Below are 20,913 nucleotides of genomic sequence, written 5' to 3'. Positions count from 1 at the left end.
TGCTCCTTGCAACTTACCTGTCACATCCAGAAGAGTGCGTCAAATTTTGAATCAAGATCCACATCTTATATTCAAGAAACGGAAGTGTAACCCCCCCCCCTTAGTGCGACGCATAAGCAGGCGCGACTCCAGTTTGCGGAAACACATATGTCGTGGACATCCGAATGGAATCGCATTGTGTTTAGTGATTAGAAGAAGTTCAATTTAGATGGTCCGGATGGCTTTCAATACTATTGACATGACCTTAAGAAAGAGGAGCAAGTGCAAATGAGCAGAAATTTTGGCGGAGGAAGTGTTATGATTTGGGCAGCGTTTTGTGTTAAAGGTACATCCAACATTGCATGGCTCAACAGCAAAATGAATTCATCTACGTACATAAAGATGTTAGAAATAGAATTGGTGCGAATGTATGAGGAGTTAGACGATCAGAACCTGATTCTCCAGCAGGACAACGCTGCTATCCACAGGGCAGCAGCAACCCGACTGTGGTTTGAAGGTAAGGGCATCAAGGTTATGGAGTGGCCAGCGAGAAGCCCGGATCTTAACCCGATAGAAAACCTCTGGGGAATCCTTGCGCGCAATGTTTATCGCAATGGTGGGCAATTTGGGACGGTTGCTGAGTTGAAAAACGCGATACAAGAAGAGTGGTTGCTATTCCACTGCAACAAATAAGATATCTCATAAACACAATGCCAAAGCGTATATTCCAACTCATTCAGAAGAAAGGAGGGTCAATCAAGTACTGAACACCTATTTTCCTTTCTGTAACGTACACTGTATTTTTATTTTTTGCCAAAGACAATGGGTGCCTTTATATTAATTTCCAACCGAAAATGGTCTAATTTATATTTTTGTATAAACTACGCGTGGCAGTGACGTATTAGCAAACGATATGCCTTTGATTTTGTGCAGTCTACAATGTTACTTTGTAAATATATAATCTTTATCCATCCTCGGCAATCTTGCCTTCTTCTATTTTCAAATATCCCTCTGCCTTTATAGCAATTTCCAGCACTGTACACTGGCAAGAGCTGACAGACATGAAAATACACAGAAACTGTGAGCCATTAACAAGACTTATTAAATACTGGTTTTATCCCTTTTTCCCGAGTTCAAGATAACAATGAAAGCGAAGTTTGTAAAGCGTCAAAAGAACTAAATCAAATAACACTCGTATTCTCCGAATACTTACTGTCAATGACCATTAACAGTGTTTGAAAAACTTGCACAAATGCTGGACAAAATATGTTGCTTTTTCTGGTGATTATCTGAAAGAATATAAATTCATTTGAAGGTAAATACTGGTCTGCTTTCGAATAAAAGTAAGTTCGATTTCTTTATGGGAGCATCTTGTAGTCAGAACACAATTAATATAAACTTACGGAGTTATGCAAATATGTTCTTAACTTGGATTCCTATCACCATGGCATGCACATCCGCAGGTTGCTGATCAACGATAAGGTCTCTACATATAGAGGTTAGCTGCGAATATATTGAATAAGCATTCTCGAATAGACGACAAAAGATCACTGTACAACCTGGTGGTATGGTGCAAGGCTAACAATCTTATCCTGTTTAAAAGATACTTGTTCAGAAACATTTACAGAAGCCTTACACCAGGACTGATAACTTGACACAATCTCAACACAGTAAAATGAGCATGAGATCCTGAACGTGGAGTATAAGAAGTGTTTCTAGATCAGGCACATTCAAATCCGTCACGAATGAGTTAGAAAAATGTAGGATGGGCCTTATAGGAGTCCAGGAAGTTAAATAGGAGAAGTGGGTGCGTTGCAGTCTTTCTATGTGAAAGGAAATAAAAATCACCAATTATGAACATGATTCTTCATTCACAAACGAATAATATCAGCAATGTGTTGAATTTGTTAATGATGGACTTTCTTTCATTAGTCTTTTGGGTTGATAGTGAGATGTTGTTAAGATTTTAAAAGTCCCAACAGAAGATAAGAAATGACGATATAAAGGACAGTGTTTACGTAGAAGCAGAACGTGAATTGGACCAACGCCCTTGATACAATATGAAAATTCTGTTACGGGATTTCAATGCGATGGTAGGACGAGGGGATATTTTCAATCTGATTATAGTGAACGAAAGTCTGCAGAAGGAATGTAATGACAACGGCGTTACACTGGTAAACTCTACAATATCCAAAAACCATATCACGAGGAGTAATAAATTCCCATATCGTGATATTCATAAGTATAATTGCATCTCATCGGATGGAAAAGTATATAATATAATTTATCACGTTTTAGTAGATAGTAGAGAACAGTCGGGCATAATTCATATTTATTTGGTCCTTTAGAGACGCTGACTTTAAAACTAACCACTACATCGTAACGGTCATTAAGAGAAATATTATATTTGAAAAAAATGAAATATTCAACATTTGAAAACGAAGAGGATTAATTTAAAGAAATTAGAGGAGAATCATGCGAGAGATAAATACCAGATTGAAGTGTCGAATAGATTCTTGGTTCTAGAAGATTCGAAATGCACTAGCATTGAAGATACTTGGGCTGAAATTAGGGATAGCATAAGCATTTCAGCAAAAAAAAAAGAAAAAAAAAGAATTTGGAGCATGCAGAAATACATAGGAATAAACAATGGTTCTACCAATAAAGTACTATAGTAGCAGAGAAGAGGAAACAAGTGAAGCTGCGTTTACTACAAAGTCCGAACGATAGAAAAGCACAAGATGTTGTTGATATCCATTAGGCGAGAGACTTTCAACACTTTTAGAGTAAAAAACTAAGAAATGTTGTTTTTTGAAAGCTAAACTTACTGAACTTGAACATAATACATAGTAAAAGCAAAATTCTTCGGAACATGTAAAAGAGTATAAACAAAAAAAAAATTCTTTAACATCAAAAAATCTTCAAATTTTCTTCGTGAATTTTGTCAAAGAATTTGATGCTTAAAATATATAGAACGATAATTGTGCCTATTGTACTATACAGTTGCCAAAAATAATCGATTACCTTGAAGGGAAAGAAAGGCAAACTGAAAATATTTAAAAATAGAATCCTGAGGCAAATATTCGGACCTAACAGTGGCAGGAATGGTGAAAACTTCATAACGAGGAACTGCATAATTTATACCATTTACCTAAAATTGTTAATATCATTAAGCCTATTAGGCTTAGGTGGGGAGACCATGTAGCCAGAATGGAAAAAAAATAGGAACACTTTCAAAATTTTAACTGGAAAATCTACCGGGAAAAGACCACAGAAAGAAACTAGGCGCAGAAGGGAGGATAATAATGTTTCGTCTATTTAAAAAATATTAATTTGGTTTAACTTACAAATTATATGTTAAATGAAAAGGTTGAATACCTGTTAGGTAACATTTTGCTTAATAATCATTATTTATGCTACATTGAGGTACAGCTAGGCAAATTCTTTGTATAACTTTTTACATTGGTACAAAGGGAAATATGCATTCCTAATGCAATTATGTGCTTTTGAGTATTTCAACAGAAATCTGATTCTATTTTTTTTTTTTTTTTACAATAAATTCATATCAAAACAATTAAAGAACAAATACACTTATCATAAACTAAAAGAGCCAATAAGATTGTAACTATGAAGCAAGTGAAGAATTTCGGTAGTGTTAGTGGTGTATCTACATCAATGATTAACAAAACAACACCATTCAATTATTTTGCCTATCGGAGAGACCAATACATTCTAATATAGCTATTAGGGGGCGCGGTGGCTCAGCGGTAGAGCGTTCACCTCTGTTGCTTGTGGTCCCGGGTCCAAACCCTGCTCCCGCCAAGTGAACTTTGTGGTGGACAAAGACGTGGGTGCTCGTGGGTTTTCTCGGAGTTCTCCTGTTTCCTCCCACTTTCTTTATTCCACCATTCCACTCAACTCTCATCATCACTGTCTCATCATTAACCTAACCGGCATAACCGTGGGACGTAAAACTTAAAGATTTCATTTTCTAATATAGCTATTGTCATCTTAACAAGTATTTGTACTTTAAAGGAAAACTTACGTATCCGGGAGGGTGCTCTGCCATCGATAAAAGCCTTGCTGTTCAAAACGCAGACAGGATGCCAACTTGTGGGAAAACCCCATTTCGTGGGATTTTTGACATTAATTATTCAGAATGGGATAAAGGGAATTTTCGTCGAAATTGACAACATATATGGGATTTTTCACATGTATAATCAAGTAAAAAAAAAAATACCTACGAGCGAGAACCTAGAATAATGAGCCATCAATGAGCATGTTAATGTTGTCAACTTTTAGTTTGAAGCTTTTTTCTTTGTTATCGGCAAAGTCCATAGTAGTGAGGAGTGACTTCTTAAAAAATCAAGTATCAAGAAACGATATTTTTGCTCTGGTATTTGTAGAAAGAAGAAAACAAGACAATGAACTAATGAAACAAAACAATGAACGTATGGTGTCACTGCTGTCGATAATAAAACGTAAATTGGATCATAATTATTGTTCACGTTTAACTCCAATAGAATTTATGGATGCTATGCATTTTGAGTCAAATGATCCTCTCCCTCATTAATTTCAACCAAAACTATTGAAGTAAGTCTCTAATCTCAGGCAAAACATCCACAATATTGTATAAACATCTGAGGATGTTTAATAAATATCCAAGAAAATGTGTTATATAAAATTACGGAGAAAGCGTAACCTCATTATTGGTATATTTCAATTGCAAGCAGTGGGTCTTCACTACAGCGAAATTAAACTACCGATAATTTTAGAATTTTTGTGTAATATCTTCAAAACAAATAAAAAATATTCGAAAATGAAATCTATCTGTTTTTGGTACGCCGCTAAAAACACTCTAAATCTATCTACATTTGCAAATCGAAAGCAGATATATGAGTAGTGATAACGATATCACATACAAAATCGTATTGTCTAGTTCACTACGTTTCTGATTTTCGAATATTTTTATTTCATTTTATGCAGTTTAATTTTGCTGTAGGGAGACCCTTTAGTGAGTTCTGATATTCGATTAACTTCAAGTGCAAGAACGTGAATAATGTGCAAATCTCAAACACACATATATCTTATTGTGTTAAAATTGAATAATATTTATGTAAGTTATCATAAAACATTTTTAAACTTGAAGGGGTGCGGAGGCGAGGCTCACTCTCTAGTCCTCGATTGATTTAAAGTCCAAGTAGTGAGAATGATTGTAAAGCCTCAAAAGGCATACAACGTAATCCATGAAAATCTAATATCTTTACGAAGATCCCTTAACATGTTTTTTGATCTAAGCGGGGATAATTCATCATTCTTGAATTATTTTAATCCCAAGCACAGGGGATTACCTACAAGAATCAAAGGAAACTACATATTATATAAAAATGGATTGAATTTTTTATAAGTTACCGTGAAACTCTTACAAAAATCGAGGTAAGGGGAAAACCACTACTTAATTCTCTACTTATTTCAAATCCATGCAGGTTGAATGGTTGTAAAACTTTGTAGAAAATGTACGATATATTACACCAAATTGGAACAGTTGTAACAAAAATTATTGTTGAACTTTTTTTTAAAATGTGGAGTGTAGTCCATCCAACATGAGGGATTACACTTACCGCTAAATCTTGGGTGTTTTCAATTCCAAATACTTGAGATTACGGAAAAGTATAAAAGTAAATGTACACTCATGTCCAAAATTATTCTCGCAATCTATAACTGTCTTCTTGTAAGAATATAATTTGATATTGATTTTGCAGGGTACTTTTAATACTGATATTACGTGTATAATCGGAAAATTTATATTTGTGGTAAATTTCATAAGAAAAGAATTATAAATACGAAAATTAGAATGAGCAAACCAAAATGTTGCTAACACCTCTGGTGCTTGGGGTCCCGGGGTCATAATCGAAAAATATTACATGGTTTATATTGGACAGTTGTCTGGAATGTGCATTTGTAAACTTGTAACATGGGATGGGTTTCATACTCTTTTACTCCCTTATGTTTGATGGATTGCAACACCAAACGATATGGTTATTTTTGCAAATTGAAGGAAGGCATATGCCAAGATTCATCAAAATCGAATACGTTTTATGAGAGTATTCGTAGATCAAACGAACATATATATAGGTACACATTTTTATCTTCAATTAATATACAGAGTGTTTGAAAAATAACTCCCTAGTTTTAAGTATAAATTTAATTGGGAAATGAATGAAAACTTACATCAATGAGTACATACCATGAAAGAGAAATCCTTCTAGTTTTGTTTAATGTTGGTAGACTTCAACGTGGGATCCATTTGTGGCCCTCCACACGTCGAGACGATATTCCACTTGAAAGAATTATTTCCTTGAAAGGCTTTAGCCAATGGCGGATAGTTTTTGAAAATTACGTTGCACTGTTATAACTGACTCAGTTTTCACAAACCAAATAACACACTGCGCATTTTGTTACGGAGTACACATTGTTGCTGAGTTGCTCTGCACTGCACGCCTACCTGGACTGAACTAAGGAAACAGGAAAAAAACAGCACTGGTGTCGTCTCAAGGTCAAGCAGACCTGCTAACTTCGAAAGTTGATGAATCAAACACCACAAACTAGAATAGTGTATGTCACTTTGTACAGATTCTAGGACACATTAAAACTAGGGAGTTCTTTTTCAAACACACTGTATATTAAAATGATGCAACACATAGCAAGGGTGATAAAAGATCAGAAGACACTTTAAACCTCTCTCACAAAAGTTTCTGCAACCTCTCTTCCCCGTCTGCTTTTTCTTATGAGTTTCTCGGTCAGTCTTTATGATAACTCTGGCCTCTTGTATAATTTGGATAATGTAGTTTAATATGAATGCATTTTCTGAATTTTTATCAAATATTATTTAGTTATACTTCTTCCACTTATTTGCTTCTATAACTGTCATTAGTGCAAATACCGATAAACGATAACAATCCATGTTTATCATTGAATGGAGTTGAAATTATTTCTAAACACAAATGCCAACGCTCTGCGGTCTAAATGCCCACACTACCACAAGAATTCGAGATATTGTTAGCAATCGTTACAGTGTTTGTGACTGAGGTCTGGTAAAGTATTTCATGCAATGTTTGCTCTCATATGTATGCCAAGTGGAAGCAAAAGACGGAGGGAAACTAAACAAGTATTATATATAATGGCTTGTTTCTCATACCTGTTAGTAATACTTGTTAGGAAATATTCAATTATTAATATGAGTAAGTTAACACAGTGTAATTTATTTCTCAATATTGTTATATGTCAGCTTGTTTTATTTTGAAATAAATAGTTTTAAAGTTATAAAGTTATTATCTATTTAATTAATGTTACTCTTAACATAAAGGAAATAATTATGCTGTCTTTTGTTACAGAATAAAATTCAACCCTTCCCATGTAGAAAAGGATCGTTGAGAGACGCCTGTGCACCATTTTAAAATGAATTATTATTATTATTATTATTATTATTATTATTATTATTATTATTATTATTATTATTATTATTATTATTATTATTATTATTATTATTTTTGATAATATCATTCCATAAATATAGTTTCTAAAAGAAATCCATAAACGGCAAAATTTTATATTTTGGATACAGCTCTTGGGGCCATAGATTAAAATAAATTCACAGGTTAATACTCTAAAGGAAAATAAAAAAAATACTACATATTATTAGCTATAACTTAGTTTAATTGACATAGGTTAGTAGTTAACGAAGATTTTTCTTTGGAACCAGGGATAACATACCTTTAGGAGGCAGGGAGACTAAGAGAGGTTGAAAGGTCATTCATATTTTCGTGTGTGAATGGTAGTGCAAAATCGTTTGAGTAAAATATGTAGCTTGATTAATACTTACAACGCAATTAAATACAAATTAATGATCATTAATCATTCTCGACCATCATATGATTCAAGAATATTAAAAGATAATGAAAGTTCAGGAACAACTACCAAAGTCATATTAAAACCAGAAAAGGAAAGTGAAAAATTGGGAAGATTCTTTTTTTCATGTGAGACCAATGTACACAAATGAATCATACCAGCATTCACTTTTCACTACTGAGAAAGATCTTGGAAAACTCGATATGGGATGTAACAACAATGATTATAATTTGTACGTTCTCGATTACGATGAAACATTGTTAGCGGTTCTAATAAAGTAATCACAACATTAGTGCTTTTCAAAATTAATTTTTGCATAATTCAATTAAACACAAAAATGATCTAGAATGAACTCTGCACCACAATCAACTTTTCCTAGAAAATTAATTTGTTCTATCTACATTACAACTGAATTAAAAAAAAAGTTCACCATACCAACGCAAATGTGTGTGCTTAATTTCAAAATTGCAATTTATATTTTACCATTATTGTCTATTACGCACTGTATATGTTATTAGCTTAAAGCACTGAGTAGAGCTCTTGACATCTGTGGACTCCAGCGTTACGATAATTACTTCCCTATTTCCAGTACAAATTGGCAACTGACCCATGGCATCCATCACGGACCTCTGTACTTTGTCACTGACTCGAATACCAAACTTGTAGGAATAGTTAGTTATTTGTAGTGTGCCTCAGGAAAATCATGCTTGAACGTGGTATCTGACAAACTAACAGTCAATTTGCAGATCCCTTCAAATACCTAAAATTCCTCCTTGGTAATTGTCAGCAAATGGAGAGCATAATGAACACAATTCAGAAGATAGTATTATTTTAAACTTTGAAAAAGGATACTATAACGGATTTTATATAGAAAGTAAAATTTAATCATGTTTATTGATGTTTTTAATCTTATTTATTCAATTTAGGCTTTCTTTAAAAGGAAAATTGCAATATTTTGTATTATTTTTTCCCCTCTACAATATTACTTTAGTGCAATGTAGCAAACGAAATGTGGGCAATGCTCCCCCTACTCTACAAGCTCTGACTTTAAAGACAAATGTGAGGGCAACGGTAGCTCAGTGGTAGAGTGCTTACCATTGCTGCGTGGATCCTTTGTTTGATCCCCGAACAAGTAAGTTTGTGGTGGGCAACATCGTATCCGTGGGATTTCTCGGGGTATTCATGTTTCCTCCCACATTCTCATTCCACCCATTCTCCCATCATCATTCACTTGCCTTAAACATCCGCCTCCCTTAGCCTAAAGGATATAGAGGGACGTTAAACTGAAAGATTTCAAGATTTCATTTCAAAGAGAGATAAGGACTTCCTTCAAAAGACCCGGGTTTAATTCTTAGTAGGAGTGCAAGTGGTAAAAAAAATGAAAATGAAATCTTTAAGTTTCACGTACCACGTATACAACCAGTTAGGCTAAAGGAGGCGGTGATGATGAGAGATGAGTGAAATAGTGGAATGAAGAAAGTGGGAGGAAACGGGAGAACCCCAAGGAAACCCACGAGCACGGTGTTTGTCCACCACAAAGTCCACACGACGCGAGCTGGGATCGAACCAGGGACCCCAAGCACCGGAGGTGAACGCTCTACCACTGAGTCATCGCACCCCAAGTGCAAGTGGTAGTCTTTCGATTTATTACCGTACAATAACGTTCTGTAAATTTCACACTCAAAACATTGGCGTCAGAAAGGAAGGAATATAGGGGTATGCCGGGCAACTACCGTGGAGTTAAAGAGGAAACATATGTATTATACTTTAAAGTCACTGTAAAAGAAATAAACAAAAACATTAACTTCTTTTTAAGAAAACAACCTAGCTTAGTTGATGTACTGGTTCGAGTAACTCAGAAGACAGAAGTCAGCAAGCTGCATTTGATCAGTATCTGGATTGACAACTTTTCGTTATATTCAGATCATGTTGGCTGTATTCGTTCAGTGTACTGAGCACTACTGAGGAGTTACTTAATTCAAAGAGATAGCATACCCGATCCAAGAAACTAGCAGTAACAGTGTAACAATATCCGTCAAGACTCTGGAACTCCACTAAAGAAATAATTAACACTTCTGCCCAGAGAATATACACTTATTTATTAAAACTAAAATATAGTGTAACGGTTTCGATAACTTAACGTTATCTTCATCAGATAGAGTTAGCAACCTTTCTTTTAATCGATTCAGTGCCTGAAAAAGAAAATTTATATTTCATTCACATTTCTACTAAAAAGGGGAACTGAAAAGAAGTTACTACACTTTCCGATTTCAAGATTGATCTCCATAAACCAAAAATGGTAAGAAATAGCGACAATTGATTTTCTGGAATCGATTCAGCATCCCAAGAATAGGCTCCATCTCCTCTGTAATCTATTCAATCCGGAAGTGGTAGAAATTAATATTTCCGGTTTCAGTGTTAATCGCCATAAAACAGAAACTGTAATAGATAGTGATAAGCGGCTTCTTGGAGTCGATTCAGAATTGGACATATATGTTTCATCTTTGAATTTCTTCTACTATTCCAACCGGAAGTTGAGAAATCTAGTACCACTTCCGGTTTGAATATTAATCTTCATATTAATACAGTGACAGATAGCAAAAATGGCTTTTCTTAATTTGGCTTCAGCGGCTAAAGAATAAGTTACCATCTCTTATCTTATTTCGGTATTGGAACTTGAAGTTATATATCTACTACAACCAGTTTCTGTATTTACATTCAGTTACTTATTTGCCTTGTACAATATGTCTTAAAAGTATCCGCTATCAAAACCAAGTGTTAGTTTGTCGCAATTACGGAGCGAAAATTCTCAAGCTCTAGGTTGTTCAAAAACTAATGATCATTACATTCTTATATATGCTGATCTGGCTATAGAAAATTTGTTACATATCCTGTAGATTGACCAAAGATAAGATGCGGGGCCACGGTGGCTCAGTGGTAGAGCGTTCACCCTTGGTGCGCGGTGTCCCTTGTTCCATCCCATCCTGCGCCATGTGGACTTTGTGGTGGACAAACACCGTATGTGTGGGTTTTCTCTTGAATTCTTCCATTTCCCTATCATGTTTCTCAAGAGAAAAATTGTGAGGGAACCCGGAATTTTTCTGAATTTTTCCTTTTAAAATTTTGATCCCCTCTGGGCCCATCCTGTGTTAACGCACAAATCTCAAGATCGCCTAGAAATATTAATTGGTATACTAAACGTGTGTACAAAATTTGAAGGTAAGGAAAGAAAAAAATATTTATCAATGAGAACCACAATACCCCAGTCTTAAAGACCCGGATGTAGTATAAAAATTTTCTGAGACATTCCTATTTATTCTAGGATCATGGTTCGTACATTATTCTCTTCAGAATAGAAAAGACTTTCAAGCGGTACCATTCACTTATCTCCATAATGTATCTGAGGCGGGAAAATCGCAAAAAATGGATTTTTTGTTAAAAAAATATCACTTTTGTATTTTGCCCCTCAGGACCCCCTTGTTTCAACGCAGAGATCCGAAAAAAATCCAAAACATAGTAAGGGTTTCATTGAATGTGTGTGCAAAATTTCAATCTTCTAGCTGCAAAAGTAAGCCCACCAAAAATAATATTCCCACAATACTCCAGAGTCCCTTATAAAACAGGATCTCAGGTAAAAGTTTCCTGAGACATTCCGATTTATCCTAGGATCATGGTTCGTACATTATAACAACCTTTCAAACGGTACCATTCTGTCTCATCATGTAGTATATCCGAAGCGGGGAAATAACGAAAAAGGATTTTTTTTGTTTAAAATATCCCATTTCTTTTGTCTTTTTCCCCTCTGGACCCTCCTGTATTAACGCAGAGATCTGAAACAAATCTGAAAAATACTACAAAGTATGCTGAACGTGTTGGAAAAATTTCAATCTTTTAAGTGCAAAAATAAGCCCGCCAAAAATTATAAAAATAGACCTAACAATTTTTTCGTAAGTTATGACGTCATTACCTCCTATGTCTCGACGCAGAAAGGCGTGAAACTATACGTAACGTACTCTACAATGCCTCCATTTTTAAAAAAACGAAGTAAAATGCTTTATGGGTTCTCCTTTAATCGAATAATGAAGAGACTACCGAATATATTAAAAATAGTATATACACCTATCATTTAAATCTCTCTTTTATAATTTTTGTGTATCATTTATAAATACATAAATAAATAAAAAAAATAGGTGTATCATTTAAAAGGGTTAAATTAAAGTAGACCTGAGGCCCCAATAAATTGCTCATACTTCATAGTTCAATACAATTGTGACAGAAAATCGTGGAATAAGGTAAAGAACATAAACAGTTATATTGAAGATGTTATTAGATGTAATCTACATCTTACAATAGAAGAACTGAACCTCAGACGTTTCTGAGCTCATGAAGGTTTCCTTGGAACTGAAAGAGGTGTTGCAAGAAGTAATAGAGGTGATAGTTGCAAAGGTGATAATTTCAGGTAAATATTGGCATCATTTTGACTTTAGGAGTAAAAAACAGAGCTCTAAGAAGAAATTCTGCCATCATCATACGAAACAAGTCAGGAGTGGAAACTTTTGCAGGGAATGTTATGGTTATCATATTCTTTTAATATATTCAGAGTGCTGTATCCATATATGCATATTACTATAACTGAGCAATATTAAACTGATATACTGAAAACCTTAGAAGACCGTATTAGGTGAGAAAAATCATATCACCATGCAAGAACGTGGATGCCGGGCCATGATAACGCAAACTGCACATAGTTAGTGTGACTAATATTTCCCGAAAGAAACGTGAAATTTGTTCACAGCTCTTCCTATGTCCCAGACTTGGTCTTGTAAAACATTTCTCTATTTTCACTTTGTAGAACCACCTTTATGATAAACATTTTTCGTCATCAGAACAAGAGGTCAAGACTTCGGAGAGGGTACTTAAGAACTTTTTAAATACTACAATTATGTTTTTCGGTATTTTAAAAAAAAAATCATTGTGACAAGTACTTCCATCGAATGGGTATTACTTCGAGAAAAGCCGTTGTAGATGAAAATATTTCTAAATGTAAATAGCAGTAACATCACATATGTGTACAGATCATCATGCATGTAAAGATGTATGAGTGAGACACTGGAAATGTAAAAAATGTACAGATATTGTTATATGGCTACAGTGAAATCCCTATGTGAGGCCCATGAATTTATTATCTTTGGGCAATTCGTAAAAGTCAAAGAGGTTGAAAACGAGTCCTGTTACTTGACAATATTCGCGAAAGAATGAGGCCAAGCGAAGAAGCAATTGATATAGAAATGTTCACCAAAGTGCAGACTGAGTTCAATTATTGATTGGACGTCTATGGTGCCTAAATATAAACTTACATAAATGTGCTTCATACATTTATGCTAAATTTAGTTAAAATCCTTACAGTTCTTAACAGACACATTATACCACTTATTTTAATAGTAATGATCAAGTATTCAAGTAGTCAGTAAGTATCGGGTGCCCCACTCAAAGGTATCCCTAATAATATTCATTTGCAGTTGTAAAGCAACTTCTACATTTTTACAGAATGATAGTTAGTCTGTGAAAAAGTAGAGGCGACAACACGCAAAGGGACCTGGGTAAGCTTGCTTTCACGTTGTACTGAAGGTGTACCCATATTCTGTGACAGACCGGATGTTCACTGTGAAAAGCTATTGGATACGGCTCCATTAAAAATTATCATCTGAGTTTTTCGTATGGTGGTTATCTAAAAAGGTTTGTGAAAATGAGTCTAAAATGGTATAACTCCATGAACAAATCACGCACACTGGATAAGACACAGGAGAACATCCAGTACGTGAACCAGGCAGTGACCAGAAGTTTTAGCAGCCACCTTCAAATACATACAACGTTGTGTTCAGTTGTAAATGGACCCTCAGGGAGAAAATTTAGACCACTTCCTGTAATAATTTAATTTCTTATATAGATAGATATGATACACAAATGTCTTGCTTTATTTCCTCTTTATCTTTCCAAAGAAAAACAAACTAGGCTACCATCAATGAGACACCCTGTATATGTACCATTTGTTCTTTTTACTCTCCAAGGTATAGCAGCCCTAGCTTAATTGCTGTTTCATAGTGAATAATATCTTAACTTCCTAGAAACGTCTAGTGTGATCATCAAACTTACATAGTATAACATTTACTTCTTAGAAAGAGAGTTGAGTTGAGTTGATTTAGAATTTAACGCCCCTTTTAGCAGCGAGGCTGTATGAGACGGGACCTACTGATTAACGAGGAATCCGAACCATATGATCTGCAGACGGAATCCTACCCAGATCTCCCACGCTAAAGGCGTGTACGCTAACCGCTTAGCCGCGAAAGAGATCTATTAGAAAGAGAAATCATTACAATAACAAACCACTATAAAGATTCACGGAAGAAGTAAACACTATACTTCGAAGCTGCTACACTCAATTAATTTAGAATCCAAGAAAGCAAGAAGACGGCACAAACACTATAATTGTCTCTATAGAGCAAATGGAGGAATATAATAAGGATATGACTTGGCCATTTCTCGGCAGAAGATAAGATGGAGTGATTAATTTGGCAGGAAGTCTCGAACGAGAAAGGCGGCCATCAATGTAGTGTTATGATGATGGTGACACAAGAGGATCATTTAGGTCACAATATGACGTCATAACAAGCTTGCCACGAAAGGGAGTTGAAATGGTAGGGAATTTTGTAATGCAAAGGCTGACAATGTGTTGTTTTCCTCTGTGTTCTGCACGCTTTTCTTCTAGCTTTCATGTTGCTATCCAGAAAACAGAAGGTTTGTCTTCATTACTTCTTTATGTTATATTCTTATTTTTTCTTCAGTATGATGTGCAAAATGAGTTTTAAGAAGCATCTAAAAGAAGAAAGGTATGAACACCAAATGTATATTGATAAATATACATTTATATACACGCGGTGGCTCAGTGGTAGAGCGTTCACCTCCGGTGCTTGGGGTCTCTGGTTCGATCCCAGCTCGCGCCGTGTGGAATTTGTGATGTACAAACACCGTGCTCGTGGGTTTTCTCGGGGTCCTCCCGTTTCCTCCCACTCTCTTCATTTCACTCATCTCTCACCGTCTCCTTTAGCCTAACTGGCATAACCGTGAGACGTAAAACTTAAAAGATTTCATTTCATTTTCAAACCTAGGGTCCATAGTAGAAAGAGAAAAACTGATTAATTTCCCATCCACCCAATTTTAATTTAAAATTAGAAATAATTGCATCCCAAAGAAAATAACGAACTCCGTTCGTCAATGTATGACAAAATGTTTTCCACTGACCTTTCCTATGTACTTTTCCATTGGCTAAACTACTACCATATTAACTATGTATGTAATGAATGACTAAGAAAATTTACTCCCTTAATTTCCTAAAGAATCAAGTCATTTCCTTTCCCCTCTGTCATTGCTCGTAACTTGACAATCGTTTGGTACTCCTCTTAAGAACAAAATTACAGCTAGTTTAGGACATAACTGTCAAATAACATCATAAGTATAAAATTACTCTGTAATTTTCTTTGTTATACTGAAAACACTTTGAAAGAATAAATATACGAACTTCCGCCGAAACCATTACAATAGAACACACTTCTTTGAAAGCATAAATGCAAGAATAGAACGAGAAATGATCTCATTGTTTATTTATTAGGTTCATTTATTAAGTAGAACTGCAAATTCTTGAGCAAATGAGTAGAATTAATAGTAACGTTAGCAAGATTTTCAATTTACCTTTTTTTAATTTTTTAAAAAGTAATCTAATTTAAGAATTTACAACATATAAAATATCAACAAACAATAATAATTACATACAATAATGTAAAGTGCAATAATTTCAATATAATCAGTAAGATAGCAGAAAAATGTTCGTTACGTCGAAGAACGTTACCGGTAGAAATAAAATCTATTTCTTGTGAATGAACAAACCACAAACAATACAACACCTCAAGGACAATATTCGTGCAGAAATATGAGCACTCGAACCAGAAGTGTTGACCCCTGTCATGAATCTTGTGCTACACATGACCCATGCCTGTGAGACCCATAATGGCAGGCACCTATCTGAGATTATATTCTACATCTATTGTAAACAATCTCTCACGTCTTTAAGTCGATGAAATATCAAGGGAAACTATTGGTAAACAAAAGTTATTCACCACTTCGTGACTTTTTACCCACCCTGTGGAAGGTGATATGAGAAACTTCATAATTGTATAGAGATCAGATAGAGCGCTTTAATTATGACGGTTTCTAAGACGAATATCACTTGGTGTAGAGCTGCAACTTATTTGTCCTATTTCACTTCTAGATTATTATTATTATTATTATTATTATTATTATTATTATTATTATTATTATTATTATTATTATTATTATTATTATTATTATTATTATTATTATACTTAATTTGTTGTATGTTAAAAATATATTGTAAAGTTCTAGGTAAAGTATAGATCAATTACGCACGTAAATCGTTTTCTCCCACTACCAATGTTATTAGAAAACTTTCACGTATAACACAGTATGATACAATTTCATTAAATAAGTATAAAAGTTCTCTAATGATTAAGATAAATAGATGTCCCAAGACCAAATGGCCAAGGAAAGGATTCCTCACAAAGCAAGCTAAGAGAGGTTAGAGTCCCGTAAAGCTCCACGACAAGTTAGTCTGGAAAGGAAAACCACAGAGCACCATTGCAAGCTAGGACAGAGGATTTGACTCACGTTCTGTCGTCTGCATCCCATGGTGGCTTGTAGTAAATGAACGTAGTGTTGTTTGTAAATAAAAAGACGCGTTAATGTTTACAAATAGAACCATGTGTGGGATATTACAATATATTCTCAGTAAAAGTGCTCTTGAAGTCCATTCACAATATTATCTAAAAATACCGGTAATGGAAATCAAACTTTAGTAAGATCAATTCAAAATAATGTTTCATGATTAAAGACACAATGTTAGTTCATAAATTTGTCAATACGAACTGAAAAAAAAATGAATAATGTAATATCATAGCCAGTGGATCGGAAATAGTTGAAAAAAAAATGTGATACACCTAAAGGTATCCTTAATGATGCAAATTTAGAGGAAACTAAATAGTTCCAGTTTCTTCAGTGAAAAAAAAAATAAAAAAAATAAATGCATTCTTTGAGTTTTACGCTCCATGGTTATGCCGGCTAGGCTAAAGGAGACGGTGGTGGTGAGAAATGGGACGAAATGGTGGAATGAAGAAAGATGGAGGAAACGGGAAGAACCCCGAGGAAACCCATGCACATGCTGTTGGTCTACCACAAAATTTACTTGGCACAAAATGGGATCAAACCAGGGAGTCCATGCACCATAGGTGAACTCTTTACCTCTGAGCCACTGCGGTCATTTTCCTTCAGTGAAGTCCATAATTTTGTGAAAATATTGTGAAGTGAAAAAAAAAAAATCATTTCTTGCTACCCGAGTATCTGGCGAAAAGATACCTATTCCGTGAAAAGAAAATAAAACGTTCTTAGATTTACAATAACACATAATAAGTAGTAAGGTTGAAATAGGTTCGAAGAAAATTAATTATTTAAAATTCTTGACTATTTGTGTTTAGAAGTGTTGTTGATTAAATAACGATTAGTCATACGGAGAGAAGCTGATTGCGTTATTGAGCAAATCGGAGGTCGCGTATTCAGATTCGGATTAAAATTCTGCTACCAGACATCTTGAATGAATTTTCCTGTCGCTCACTTTACGAATGTCAACATCCAACAACATAAAACACATTACAACAACTCACGAGAAAGAAAATAACCAAAACGAAATAATTGAAGACCTAAATGAAACAGAGAAATGCATAGAAACGTCACTGAGTAGCAAGAGATAAATGTGTAAAAAATATATACGTAGCATGAAACAGGGCATAAAATTTGTCCAGAAAATAAACTTCAAAATAAGGTGAAGGCAACCCCATTACACAATAGTTAAGTTTTATTTATAAACTTATGAAAAGGAATAAAGAAGAAGGTCAAGGCTATAGTGTTATCAAAGAGAGAAACTGGACTCAAGTTTAACATTTTCTTTAACAGTAGTACCACCTCATACAACCTTGTTGCTTAAAAATGATGTTAAACTCCAATTAAACGGTCAACCATTGTTATAGTATATTATAGTGAACACAGTCTTATATTAAAAGGGAAAATGTTTACCTTCCATTAAATATGAGAATTTAATGTAACAAACTTCGAGAGGTGATTCCTGACAGCGAAATATTTTAAAAAAAAAAAAAAGAAAGAAAGAAAGAAAGTCCTACGAACGTATAGCATAATGGCCATATTGGCAGAGTTAGCAGGGTTTGTTCAATGATTTTTTTTTTCATATCTTGGCGTCAGGAATTGTTTCCCGGCATTTGTTCATTTATTAAGTTACTCTCTATATAGAACATTAAATACAATATGTGGAACCACGCAGCGTAATTCTGTACTCTCTTGTCTTTAGCTCAAGCGGTCCCGAGTTAGATTCCCAGTGCGGACACTCGGTCCAAAATGTGTAAAAGCCTTTCCAGGCCGAGTGAGGTTTTCCTCATTCATATCAGGCAAATGCCGGGATGGTATATCATATAATGATCCCAGGTCGCTTCCTTCTTTCCCAATCCCCCAAGCAGAGTGACTTTGATGGACGTCATCTTTAATACATGGCAGACTCACATCGCCATGGATGCCGGAAGCTCAGAAATTTGATTCCTAATTTTAATCCTGATGACGTAAAATATAATTGTTTTTCAGAGAAAACACTAAATCTCCCCTTTCTCTTCCCGTGCATCCTGGGATTAATCTCTGGTCTAAAAAAGGGTGTTCAAATTTCAATGTTGGTTTTAATTTATTGAATAAATGCACAAACGAATTGAAGAACTTTACTATTGGAAGAAGAAGAAGAATGCGTGTTCCTGTTAACAATGGAAGATGATGTCAAACAAGTGTCCCCACTGTGGAATTTTACCAAGCAAGCAATGTTTTGTTAAAGTGCTTAAACGCACATCAATTGCTGCGGTAACAATGATAATACTGTTGTAAGGTCCAGAATTATTTGTGGGTTGTTGCCATAAACTTTGTTTTTTTAAATAACCGCCCCCAGAAAAAATCTAAAGGTATGCCAATAACCCATAAATAATTCAGGCAGGACTTTAAGGACAGAATTATTGCTGCTACCGCAGCAATTGATGTACACTCATGTCCAAAATTATTGTCGCATATCTATAACTGTCTTCTTTTAAGAATATAATTTGATAACGATTTTGCAGGGTACTTTTAATACTGATACTATGTGTATAATCGGGAAACATATATTTGTGGCAGTAGCGTAGCCAGGATGTGTGTTTTGGGGGGGCAAGTGCTGTTATAGGTACATATAGAAAAATTACAAACAAAAAAAATATATAATCATAAAAATATATAAAACATTGCAAACATCAAAGTACCAAAGTACATTGTCGGACCTCTTTGGGGGGGGGGCCGGCCCCTCCGGGACCCCTTCCCTACGCCACTGATTTGTGGTAACTTTCATAGAGAAAGAATTATAAAATGTTGCTAAATGGACAATAAAGGTTTTATTTTCGTTTTATTGTTCTTGTTTACTGCTCTTTTGACATGAAATTTGCCACATGCATGTCTTTGTCGATTATACACATACTAACATTGTAAGAAAAACAGGGCGAATTCGTTATCAAATTATATTTCTAAACAACATATTTATAGACATGCTACAATAATTTTGGACATGAGTGTACATTTAAGCGCAAATATCATTGAAAATTTTAACAGAAAACTGATTGCTTGTCGTAATTCCAGAGGAAACCGTTTGTCTGACATCATCTTCCATTGTTAACTGGAGCATGTTCTTTTCATTCTAATATTAGTTTTCACTTTTTCATTTTTCATTTTCTTTTTTCAAATTAAAAGTAACACTGAATTTTAAGCATCTTTTCAGAGAGCTTGCGAAGAGAAATATGTATTAATAGAATCGAGATTCTTCTGATGACTGTAGGTTCTGCAGATTTTAAAATACATAGTACTAATCCTCTAGAATTACATAATGATTCAAACAAGATGAAGGAAGCAATTTTATTTAATAAGCTCGAGAATAACGTTGAATACAAAATAAACTAACAAACTCTTCAAATCAGACTCTATCAGAGAAAAATTGCTTTCCTTCGTGTCCACGTTCCTTTAAAATACTACCCAAGTAGCACTTAAACAGAATTATACTTTTCGATATTATTAAGTTAATTGGATTATATGAAGTCTCATGTTAAACGTTTTTTTTTTAAATAAAGGAATTAGGTAGAAATATTATTCCCACAAGCAGATCTACAATGGAATGATACATGTTATGCACTGATCAGTACATAATTCAATACTGTCTTACAAGAGGAGAATGTATCCATATAATTGCACATTCAATTGAAGAGTGCTTAAAAATAGTATACACATAAGGAGAAAAAGAAAACGGTTATAGGACAACAGAGTTTATTTGAGTACATACCTAATGAATACTTGAGGACTCCATTTTAGATTTTCCAACTGTGTTAAGCGTATGGAAAGAATCGTGCTGTTCTGCCCATCCACCTGTCGACAGGCGTCAAAGCAAAAGTAGTAAATTATAGCTACAAATACTTTATGTTTTATGAATATTGTAAAGTTACAGGAGTATGTAGAAAATGAATTTTTTAGTTTTACGTCCCACGGTTATGCCGGCTAGGTTAAAGGAGACAGTGATGATGAGAAATGAATGAAATGGTGGAATGAAAAAAGTGGAAAGAAACGGGAGAACCTCGAGGAAACCCATGCACACGGTTTTTGCCCACCACAAAGTTCACTTTGTGAGGGCTGAGATCAAGCTAGGTGGAGTGAGTTAGAAATCTTCAATGCTCCGAAGCAAGCAGAGAGGGTTAAAAAGCTACTGAACTCCAAAGCAAGTTAGTTGACTGAGATTAGGAATCCCGACAGAGTTCCGAAGCAAGCTAAGCGGGAGGACGGAAA

General features: G+C 34.7%; 1 protein-coding gene across 1 annotated transcript in view; it reads left to right on the top strand.

Annotated features, from left to right (window-relative positions):
* The first annotated feature begins 357 nt into the window (after positions 1-357).
* The window catches only part of LOC145685114 (uncharacterized), a 62,386-nt gene continuing 41,830 nt past the window's right edge, over positions 358-20,913 (top strand). The window contains exon 1 of the mRNA XM_081757461.1: positions 358-496. Within this exon, the coding sequence (XP_081613587.1) occupies positions 358-496 (139 nt within the window). The remainder of the gene's footprint in view (positions 497-20,913) is intronic.

Source organism: Thermobia domestica, chromosome 5 (genome assembly GCF_964235325.1).
Source record: "Thermobia domestica chromosome 5, izTheDome1.hap1.1, whole genome shotgun sequence".
Taxonomy (NCBI): Eukaryota; Metazoa; Arthropoda; class Insecta; order Zygentoma; family Lepismatidae; genus Thermobia; species Thermobia domestica.
The sequence above is the reverse complement of the archived record's forward strand: the minus strand, read 5'-3'. Positions and strand labels throughout refer to the sequence as shown.